Genomic DNA, 12,273 nt, shown 5'->3' with positions numbered 1-12,273 from the left:
TAAGTTCTACAATAGAGAATGTGGCTACTCTGGTAGGTGATAAATTATTATGAATATACATTAAACTTGTTCAACATACGATGATTAACGCTTTACAGGAGACTTGACTGTATATCTTTATTTTGCTGGGGATAACACATGTTCACATGTTTATCAACAGCATGAGCAATCATGCATATGAAACGTAAAACCACATCGACTTTGGTTACTCTTCATTTCAGTAGTAAGTTTGGAGCAGTAGATACACAGTGCGCTAGTCGATCCGATGACTATGGTTCGAATCTGGTATGCACCCACTCGGTTTTTTGCGTTTTTCCATACTTCCAATACATGCACTTAAAAGAGGCATATGTGTGGAAGTTTTATTTTTTAATACATGTGTTGGTGATGCACGCACATGAAATAAAAATACACATGCGACATCAACCAGGATCGATCCATGGTCATGAGCGTGAGAACCAAATACTATACCACAGCACTAAACCCGCTTGTTGGTATGCGTGGTTCAAAAAGCATATCAAGTTGTACTTCCCCATTTGTACCGTAAAAACTGCTCGACTCAATGACCGGATTATCTGCCTATCAATAGACGCTCAAAAACGTCATGTCGCTCAGAAGAACACTTTTCCGCCATCAATAGACGCAGAAAACGCCTATAATGACGGTTTCAACTTTTGGGTGTAACGTTAAGTTGTTTTAACCCATCACGGAGACTTCGAAAGCTAACGCTGGGTAGATTTTTTTTTAACTGAGTTGTTTGTTTTGCTGTTATTAAACGGAAACTACCTACTGATAGGTTTATGTCAGTTAACCCGAATTTGGGTTATCCCACGGAAGAGCCGAATTGCGGCAAAAGAAGTCAAAGTTGGGTTGATTTGTGGCTCCGTGTACAGGACATTCCACTTGACTGTTAGAAAAATGAGCGGAAAAGTTACACGTTGAAATTTTCTCTCAAATTACATTGCATCCTATGGCCGGTATGTTTGTGTGGAGTTATGAATGGTTGGACAGCAGCCCTCCTCAATAGTACTGATTGCAACTGGCAAGGTGGTTATTAGAGCACCGTTTTAACCCAGTTTTCCCGACCCTCTCGTTGTTGTATTTTGTGAGTCGGTGTTAGACGATTATGATGGTTATACCCCTCGATCCGAACCAGACCAGGTGAGTTTGTAGGTTGTTGGTGAACGGGTGGTGCTTTCCCATTTCCTTAATGGTGTTCTGTATGCTAGGAGCTCTCTGATATTAAATATTATTATCGGTTAAGTGTTAAAGAAGCTTTAGCCTTCGCGCCCGAACCGGGCCGTAAGGGGGGCTAGCTAAAAAGATTATGGTAATTATGATGATTATAGTTTTTCTTTTCGTTTTAGTTGGCGTTGATTAGACTGCATTACTTGATTTGTTGTGTGATGTTGTATGTGTTTTCGATTTTAATGTGTGTAGAGTGTTTAGATGTATGTGGTCACTTGTTTAATTAGCTCGGTTAGGTGTTGTTGACCTCGCAGAACGAGGTGCTTTGACGTTAAAAGTGTTTCCTGTGTGTGTCACCTGGGTTAGGTTGTTTTCAACAAAGCCCAATATGAGAATGTTCGGAAATGTCACCAGGTTTAGATAATGAATGCGTTTTAAAGGTTACTCTCCGATGATTTGAGTTATTGAAATGGATATTGTAAATACGATGTTCAACCATAGATTGTTGGTTATGATAAATGGAGTATGTTATAAAATCATTATGAATATGAGCAAGCACTTACCAGAGCAATCATACCCATCTCCGTGGAAGCCCGAGCGACAGGTACACGTGTACTTGGTGTTAAGATTAAGACACGTAGCGTTAGTATGACATGCGTGACCCTTTGAGCAATAGTCCACTCCTGGAATTTCGAAGATAAATGGAGGCCGAAAGCGTCATTTGGGTCATTGAACCCCGTGGATTCCGTTCGCAAAGGGTCATTTGTGCGGTTGTGGAGTCGCATTGTTGGTTAGTCCAAGATGATTGAAGATTGTCGATTTTGACGAAGGTGTGTTAGCAAGTAATAGGCAACATGACCCAATTTGGGTTCAATTGTAATATTTTAGAGAAGCACAGCAGGCACAGCCAATTTTTGCGGATTGTTGGATGGAATTGTTCCGATGGAATTTAAATGATGAAGACATTCAGCAGGACAGCGGTGGTAGCAGAAGAAGCACGTCGCAAAGTACGAATTTCGATTTAGTTGGTAGGAGTACAGTTTTTGAAGAAAGTGATTTTTTTTGGATGAAAAGAAGTAAACGTAGAATGGAAATTAATTAATATTAGTATACGAAACCTGTGAAAAGATTATGAAGCTCTTTGAGGAATTATTTCGAGGGGAGCATCGTGGTTAGCATCCAGCAATAAGTCATACATTAATCAAAGCATTTTAGGAACTCAGTTTGGAATGATTTGGTTACGTCATAGAATAAATAGTAACAATTTATAACAAGAAAATGTCGCATTTATGTGGATTACGCTAGTAGAAAAAGGGAAGAGAGATAAGAGAAGAAACAAGAGATAATGTTAAAACACATTATACCAAGTACAGTGACACCTGTTTGAGAGCTACATGAACCAACAAAGTAGGATTCAATTCAACGTGTCTCTTCCGCGGTGATTTCAAAAACTTCCTATTTAAATACGTGTAACAATAACAATTCAAAGTTGGGACTGCCTGAAGTGGGCTATCGATCGTCCCGATCTTCAACAAATTTGGTATCGAAGCTGGCCTCTCTAAGTTCGTCCTGCTCGACCTCATCGGCCTCGATCTGAGCGAACGATTCATGACTATTGCTGTTGCCGTTGGTTTCCGTCGGGCCAAAACGGATTGCGACGCTATCGGATCGGAGGCCATCCGACTCCAGGATAAACAGTCGCTTCGGCCCTGTACCATGCTCCTCCTCATCCTCCTGATCATTCTCCTCTTCCCCTTGTACTTCTTCCTGTAGTTCCTCGTCGGGGCCGCGATTACGTGCCAGCGCCGAAGTGGACCAGAATGATCCATCGGCTTCGACCCTGACGGGATCCGGATAGTACTGGCGGAGATACTGGCTGGCGCCCACTATACCTTGACAAAATTTACAGCACTCGTCCGTCACCGACATTTGCTGCTCCGGGGGGCACTTGAGCTCCGGACACTGCAGCATATCACACATCATATTGCCGTTTATGCACGAGCAGTTTCTACAACCTAGGATCTGCTTCTCGCCGTGTTCATAGTCTTTCTTATTAATATAACAATTTTCTGGAATGAAAAAGACGGGTAAAGGTGGAATAAAAAATATATTAGCGGATATTATATATTTTGTCATGTAACAGTAATATGTAAAAAAAAAAGTTCTTGATAAATAAAACAATTTTGTTTGTTCTAGGCATAGTTCAGTTACGAGTCTTTCTGTTAAGTACACGGGAAAAAAGCAGCACCCTAAACAAGGAAAAAGGGTCATGATTTCGGGTTGAACGAGTATTATCGTGATATGAAACTACATCATGACTAAAAGCCTTGAAATCATGAATCATTTCACCGTAATGTAAGCTGCACGTTACGTATTAAAAGTTAAGTGAAGAAAACAAATCAATATAAATTACTAAATCATGAAATAGCTACCTGTCATTTATGATTCTTATTTGGTCTTGCGATTTATTTATAAACAATATTTTTTCTTAGGGTGGCACACCTCCCATAATCCAATTGCAATCTTCCTAAATTTTTGAATGATTGTAGTACCTGCTTAATTCCTTGTCATTGGTTTCACTTTATAGAGATTAATATCTACAACTTTCAAATCAACATTCCTCTCTTATCTTCTTAAATCCAACACTACTTTCATCGTAACTGATACCGTACCATATTCGAACAAATCAATTGATCAGACTTTTACAGCCTCGTACCCTTGGGGCCATTATTTCTCATTACCAACCGGCATCGAACTCAATGCCAAAGCCATTCCTTTTCCCAGGTCGTCCGTCGTTGGAACGCGTCTTGCAATCAAAAGTCCAGGCACACGTTGCAAAGCAAAGCGTAACGCAACTTTTCTAATGTCTCACTTAAAAAGCTCTTTCCGTACAAAAACAAACCCTGTCCAAGAATGGTATCCTGCTAATTGAAGTTGCCCGAATACAATGCACTAACGGGTGATGAGGTAATATTGAACCCCTCCTTCAACCTCCTGGTAACGTTTGCGGATAGCAAACAGTAACGATCTATGACAATTTATTGACAGGTACACGTAGTTACAGGGGGGTAACTTGGCTCCCGACTGATTGTCTGGGCAACGCGTAGTGGTAGGTGGTAGGGGGATGAGTTTGTGGGGGCCATAAAACTTTGAAATGCACGTAGGATCGTAAAAGATGGTAGTATTTCATTCGCTTGTGCATTTCCCCTTTGCTTGCGGAGGTTTATTAAGAGATATAAAATAATCTAGAGGTAATAAAGTGAACTGGTATGGTGGAAAGAGGTAAGATGGTGATCTACGATAGGGTAGCGCTCAGTGAAATAAAGCGTATTGTTGCATCTAGATTTATCAACGAGATTTACAAAATGATATTCAAACATCTAAATTTATTAGAGAATATAGGAAGCTATCACAAAGAGAGATCTAGTGATAAGTAGGGAATAAGTTACACCCTAATCATACGGAATCCATTTAGAGACAATCGCCGGAGTTGTTGTCACCGTTGTACGCAGCACAATGAATTGATAATTAATTGAGGCGTCGTAAAATAAGAGATTACTGTTTATTCGTTTGATAATGATCGATATATACTACCGTCCCATTGGTTGGTTTGAATGCAGATGAAGTTGGAAGACCAACCGCCACGCTTTCCAACTATTCAAGTGTCAGCACCATTACAAGCGAGAAATACGGCTTAGAAAATGGAATCTCGATAGGTGGTAATGAGAAATTAGTGCCCCTGTATCTCAATTAACGCTGAGAAAAAGGAATGGTGCTACTCTACTACTTCCGCCTACGATAACGAATACTTACTTAAACACTTAGGACAACATTCACCCTCCTCTAATACTGGATGTTTACACTTAACCTCTGGACATGGTCTTGGACCACACGTGACTTCACCACGCTCACATTTACACTGACTGCAACCTATATCCCATATATCACCATCGTTTTTACTTGTACCATTAATTAGGCATGATTTTTTACAATCACATTCCTCTATACTCGAAACGCGTTGCTCTGCAGCCACTAGCTAATGGAGAATGCACATGGGTTAGTTGAATTTGTTCACATTTCAGCAGAAATTTTGCGCTCGCATACTCACCCTTCTTGATAAATGCGTAATCATTTCTTTTAATCCTAGTAAAGCATTCTCTAACTCTAAGAACTGCCCACATGTGGGGCATTGTGCATCCATTAGTTCACATTGTGATAAATAACCGTACGGTCCGGTGATAATACGTAAATCTTTTAAATCACCCTGCGGTTGATGATGATGAGGACGGTGAAGATGTCGATCGGGTAGCCATCGCGTCGTGAGTTTTTCGGATTTTGAGGAAGAAACAGAGAACGAGAGTCCAGTTGGGAAAACGGAAACGATTAGAGATGGGCTGGAAGTTGTGCAAAATATTTGGATTTGGAAGTGCGCGATCGGAGGGTGATAGGATTGCCGTCGTTGTGGTGTTTATAGTTCTGTAATTTCTTGACATAAAACTGACTGGCAACCCTATCACTTGGAAAGACTACACTCATAGTGGATTAAGCTTGGAACAGTAGCATTGCAATGTTTTTTTGCAGAATAAGTATTTTAAATAAAATTACATTACCTAAAGTTTCGTAAGCTTTGTATTTTGAGCCAACTCAGGTGTTTATAAGTAACTGCTTGTACATACTCGTGTTTTCTGTAGAAAACATTTCCTCAATCGTTATCTGAGTACCTTTAATCAAAGAGTTTCCATAGCTGATACGAATACAAGAAACAGTAAAACTAGGCGCCCTCATAAATAACACAGCGCAACAAAAACAACATTTAGCGGATCAAATTATGTGCCTTCAGTAAATTTGGGGTGGCTGAATCTAAATCCGTTCTCAGAAATGTTACTAAACATCACAATTTTTAGCAACAGGATCGCCAAAGTTGCTCAAAACACTGGTTCTATTGATGTTTAAGGCTAAGTAGCCCATCATTCGTTTTGACAACAATAATTACTTTTCAGCTTGCATTTCAAAGTGATAAAACTCAGTCTTGATAGTTTATATTGACTTGAAAAAGTATCACTGTACGCGCTAACATGCATAAAGTATGCTGATACTGTTTCAGCTGTCAGAGCAAAATCAACTGATTTTCTTTGATTCGAAATCGTGAGATGAATTGGCAACTATCATCAACGACGCGTACAAATTTCGATAACAGCCTACTTCGCCTTAAACGAAATTTAAAGTAGATTTATCAAACCTTTTAGTGATTTCATCCACCAAACACGCAATATAGGACTTAAACTTGCATTAAACATACAATTTTATTTAAATTGAACGAATTATTTAGATTGAATCGACTTTTTGCTTGCATTCTCCATACAAAATTCTTCGTTTCGTTTCAAATTAAGGAAGTTAAACGCCATACAAGCTGGTAAACTTGCACACAATTTGGCTGAAATTGTCAAATTCTGCAAAAACTTGACCTAACTCTAAATCCATGAATCCCAAATCCAAGATTGCTTCTGCGTAAGATGAAACAATGATGACGAGTGGATAGTGCGACAAATGCTGATTAAGACTTAATTAAATAGATGGTACTAGAAAGCGAGTGAACAACAATGTGGCTGCGTCAAACTAGGTGCAATGATTGAGAGGAAATTTATTGTCTCATGAAGGATAAAATTGAAGTACACATACGCTAGAATAGATCGCCATACATGAATTTTAGACAACAAAATACGGTTTCTGTAAAATCACACTTTTTTACGAAAACATAAAAAATACAGTAAATCTGTAGAATTCTGACGAACAGTTCGGTAACAGCCATATTTTCAGCGAACTTCTTTATCAGCTGCACTGGCATGAGCTTCTTTTTCAGTACGTTTATGGATTATTTCAGGTACTAACACATTAAATAATTTCAATTTTATACACAATTTTGGGCATCATCATATTTTCATGCAAAAACTGGAGATGGCCAGATACTTGTATGCCAAAATGTTATGTAAAATCAAAGTTATCTAGAGTAGAGTAAAGTGGGGCAAGAGTTTGTTTTAAGATTTCTAGCTCAAATCCCAACAAAACTTATAAATGTCATGGTGGTTCGAATTTTATTCAAGTAAGAGACTCCTTCTTCTTCTTGGCATTAACGTCCTCAGTAGGACAAATCCTGCTTCTCAGCTTAGTGTTCTTATAAGCATTTCCACAGTTATCAACTGAGAGCATTCTTTGTCAAAATTTCCTTTTTTACATTCGTATATCGTGTGGCAGGAATGATGATACTCTATGCCCAGGGAAGTCAAGGAAATTTTCATTACGAAAAGATCCTGGACCGACCGGGAATCGAACCCAGACACCTTCAGCATGACTTTGCTTTGTAGCCGTGGACTCTAACCACTCGGCTAAAGGCCCCAAAAATCTGGCTATCTGATGTTTTTTGATGTGAAAATTATAATTTTTGGTCGAACTTTCAATGCATGGAATCGAACAAAGGTAACATTTAATTCGATGTTTATGTTCGGGCTTTTTCAGGCTTATCATAAGGATGCTTTGAGGTATATTAGTTGTTATTGCTTAAATGTTTTTAAGCAATTTTTGATCCATAGTGGGGCAACAGTTCAACCCACGCCACTATCCCGAAAGGGGCACTACCCCGAACGCCATTACCCCGAATGCATAACATTTTGAGGGCTCCATCCCATTACCCCGAACGCCACTACCCCGAATGGGTCACTACCCCAAAAGCCATTACCCCGAATGAGTCATTACCCCGAACGCCATTACCCCGAATGAACCATTATCCCGAATAGTATGAGATACAATGCAATATCTTGTTTTGCGTGCAAAAGTGATGACCATACTGTTATAGATGATTGACCATTCATGTATGCGTATCTAATGTAAAATGGTAATCAATGGTGTGTGAAATTTGTCGGTAAAATATTCATCATGTATTTTCCCTTCTTTCATATGTCAGCTATTCTTTCGAAATATCTTGTTGGCAACTATGTTCTTATTTTTCTGTCTAGGATAGTGCCTGTCTCTCAGCTCACTTCCGCAGTCAAGGATTCATTCACAAATTTCATAACGCCGAAAATTGTCATTTTTGACACCCATCTACCGCATCGTAACTATTTTGTATGGAAATTTTACAAATTTTGTATAAGGTGTAACATTTCGCTAATAACCACCCACAACCCCCTTCAGAGTTATGAAATTTGTGAGTAGGACAAAACAAGCCTTTTATTGATTGAGAGCTTTCCTTGTCAATTTACCATTCTTGAACATGTGCCTCTAAACCAAGGGATGTCAAGAAACTTTTCAATACAATAAGATCCACCATTCGAACCCATACGCTTAACATGGTCTTGCTGAATAGCTGCGTGCTCACCGGCATTTGTACTTCTTGGTGTTAATATTCCAACTTTGTTTTTAACAAAGATTTTACTTTCTTATGAGTACAGGTTGTACGATTTTACGTTGTTACAGTGATGTTTTACGTCATAGCTGCAAGCATTTCGACAGAAATATTCCCTTATTCCTTGAAAAGGCTATTCTTCCAAATTTTCGTTGGATAAGCTAGGCACTAATATTTCCATATGGAAAAGCTATTTTTTAAATTAGATATCCTTAAGACGTTTATTGAAGATAATCCTGCTGATTTAAATAAGAAACTTCCCTTTTATTTTATCTTCTTGGATTAAAACAGTCAGGTGTCTTATGGAACTGCTCACCAATTTTCTGCCATCTAAATGATGATCATTGTATTAAATAAAACACAACTATTTTTGTGGTTATCTTATTAAAATTCAGCTGAATGATCCCACAAACTAACGAAAGTATTACTGTATCGGTGATCAGAGGGCGCGGATTTTCTATCATGTACAAGTGTATTGGTGTAGTTTAAACGGGTTTCATAGAACAACACTTGTAGCGATAATATCAGAGTGATTTTCTATTACCATCGTTTATGAAACAAAATCTTCTAGAAGATCTTAATGCTAGTAGTCGACATCTAAAAAAATGAGTGAAGGGAGTGGGTAACAGCTTCCAATGCAAAACTTTACTACATCCTTATTTTGTGCTTATTATAGCTATCCTTTTCATAATAAATTCACCCTTCTTTTTTAAATAGGCTGCTCTTCAGAGCATTGCAGTGTAGCTGTGTTAATCTCATCAAAATAAGAGGACAAGCCCAAACAAAACTTAGTATGTCAAAGTTGTTTTACGAAAATCTTGCTCCGTTTTCATCTCCTAATATTTGAAAAATTAATTACTAAGCCAAAATTGTTTAATACTCATAAGGAACCGTACAATTTTCTTCCCACCTTCTAATTAAAATTAGTCTCAAAACGTTATGGATTCGGGGTAATGGCGTTCGGGGTAGTGACCCATTCGGGGTAGTAGCGTTCGGGGTAATGACCTATTCGGGGTAATGGCTTTCGGGGTAATGGCGTTCGGGGCAATGGCATTCGGGGTAGTGGCGTTCGGGGTAGTGTCATAGAATCTATTTTGAGACTTATTCTAGTTAGAGAGTGGGGAGATAATTGTACGATTCCTTATGAATATTTAACGAGTTTGTCTCAACAATGTGTTTCTCAAATATTAGAAAATAAAAAAAAACAGCTAGTTTTTCAGCAAATAATTTTTACATACCTGTTTTACTAAAACTTTTTTTTAAGTTTTGTTTGGATTTGTCCTCTAATTTTGGTGAGATTCACACAGCCACATTGTAATGCTCTGAAGAACAGCCTATTCCGAAAGAAGGCTGCATTTATTATGAAATGGATAGCTTTAATATTCACAAAATTAGGATGTAGTAAAGTCTCTTATTGGACGTCGGTAACCACTTCCTTCACTCGTTTTTGTAGTTGTGGTGCTACAAGCATTAACATTTCTTAAAGATTTTGTTTCGTAAACGATGGTAGTGGAAGACCACCCTGATATAGTCGCTACAAGTGTTGTTCTATGGAACCCGCTTGAAGACCAACCTGATAGACAACCGTTCCGCTATAGCAAAGAATCGTTAATACACTTTTACAATACATGTTAGAAAAAAATGGGTTCGAATTTTTGCGCGTTATTCAATTTGTGAATAAACCCTTGAACTGTGAAAGTGCCCTCCAAGCTGATAAACACTCAGGCATTGTCTCAGAAAGAATAAGAAGAATATAGTTGCCAACAAGACATTTCGAAAAAATAGCTGACATATAAAAGAAGGGAAAATATTATTGATTAATTACCAGTTTTCAATAGAGACGCATTTTTGCCCGCAATCTCATACTATTCGGGGTAATGGCTCATTCGGGGTAGTGGCGTTCGGGGTAATGATTCATTCGGGGTAATGACTTTCGGGGTAGTGACCCATTCAGGGTAGTGGCGTTCGGGGTAGTGGCGTTCGGGTAATGGCGTTCGGGGTAATGGGATGGAGCCATCCCATCTACAAGAATGACAAGTTTAGGTTTGAGCTCAATTTATAAGGCGTACGAGATTTCGTTTGTTTAGAAACAGTGAATCGTTTTATCAGACACTTACAAATTTTTGAATTCCTCATATTTTTGAATGTAGAGATAACCCTACTGACTTTGACATATACAAAACGGTTGCACTTTTTGTTGATTTCATTGATTTTTTAATACCACTCAAGGAATCCTTGATAAAAACAGATTAGGTTCAATGATGATTTTTCAACTACCTGTTGGTAAAGTGCGGCTCAGCAGAGAGATGAGTGTTGTACAGACACTAAGCAGATTTGTTATGAAACTAAGAATAAGAGAAATTAGTGGATTTCTTTTAAAAATCTTGGCAGATATTCCTGTTGGCAGGTTGCTGTCCAGAAAATTGGTGATATTTACAGTGGTTGTTTGAAATATTTTTAGTGGATTTCAATCCTTAGCATACCTTTGCCAAATTTCTGATATAATCATTATAGGATTATTAGAGATTTTGAAAAACTGAGACACTAGTGCAGTCCTAGTGGTGTTTTTTAATGTTCGTTTGGACTCAACGAGAGTCTACAACAAAAAAATCGCAAAGCTTGGCTTAGGCTGATAACCTCGAGTGAATATCAAAAGAACAATTGCTAAAGCGTTATTCTCGCATAATGATATGGCCCAAAAATGCATTGATAACCGTTTTTGTTACACATTGTTTTTAGATACACCTATGCGTTTCCGTTTTTAACACCGCTAGGACGAAGAGGAATTCCTCTTCGTCCTAGCGTCGTCTTCCATCAATCAGGGGTGTTGGTTTAGGTAAGATCTATTTATATTCATAAAGTTGAAGATGAATCGAAGCTAAACTCCAAATTTTTAAGAGCACAAATATGAAGAACTTGAAAAATGATTATGCTGAAAATTTGATCGATAGGTTACTCGCTGGTTTTCAGCTTGAACGGTTCTACAGATTTACGCTTTTGAAAATTTGATGTGTGGCTTCGATCTTCATCTTAAAACGATCATAAATGACAAACTACTCTTCAACATATCATTTCAATGGCTTCTTTGCCTCAATATTCGTTTTCTGTAGATAAACAGGAAGAGATCAATTCAACTGACTTTAAATCAGAGACGGGGCATTTAATGCCAATAAGTTACAATGAAAAAATCCCAAAAACCTTCCTCAAGAGGAAAATAAACGTCATCATTTTACAAATATTATTAACCAGTTTTTTCGATCAAATTCAAAGCAATGTTCATAAAACTCTGAAAAATGTAACAAACAACTTTTTGTTAAAAATCAGTAATCCCATAAATATTTAGTTGAACCACAACAAATTTCATGACTAGAAATATTTTTCAATGTATTTAGTGATATTATTTCAAGAAAATGGCATTTTGTATGATAGTACTCTATATCGCTAGCCCATTGCGAAGAGAATCTTGCACATCTCTATAAGTATTAGAATGTTATAAATGTGTGTAGTTCTAATAAAAGTTTTTTTTTATATTTTTGCTAATATATTATTCGGTATAACTACCTTGACACCATAAAATCCATTCATTGAAAAAAGTCCAAAGCCAGATTCTGATAACAAATTCAAAAAAACTAAAAATAGTTAAATTACTGTTTGTACACGTTAAAAGTAATATCGACCGTTTGAAA

General features: G+C 37.8%; 1 protein-coding gene across 4 annotated transcripts in view; it reads right to left on the bottom strand.

The window, feature by feature from the left end:
• LOC5566057 (protein kinase C-binding protein NELL2) overlaps positions 1-12,273 on the bottom strand; it is a 323,579-nt gene that overhangs the window by 53,626 nt on the left and 257,680 nt on the right. For 3 of the 4 annotated variants that reach the window (XM_021853475.1, XM_021853477.1, XM_021853478.1), the window contains exons 5-8: positions 5,297-5,452; positions 5,002-5,224; positions 3,081-3,257; positions 1,752-1,871 (exon numbers count right to left, since the gene is read on the bottom strand). In XM_021853475.1, the coding sequence (XP_021709167.1) occupies positions 1,752-1,871; positions 3,081-3,257; positions 5,002-5,224; positions 5,297-5,452 (676 nt within the window). The remainder of the gene's footprint in view (positions 1-1,751; positions 1,872-3,080; positions 3,258-5,001; positions 5,225-5,296; positions 5,453-12,273) is intronic. The other variant, XM_021853476.1, reaches the window with a different exon arrangement.

This window comes from Aedes aegypti, chromosome 3, assembly GCF_002204515.2.
Source record: "Aedes aegypti strain LVP_AGWG chromosome 3, AaegL5.0 Primary Assembly, whole genome shotgun sequence".
NCBI lineage: Eukaryota > Metazoa > Arthropoda > Insecta > Diptera > Culicidae > Aedes > Aedes aegypti.
This window is presented reverse-complemented; position numbering and strand designations above follow the sequence as displayed.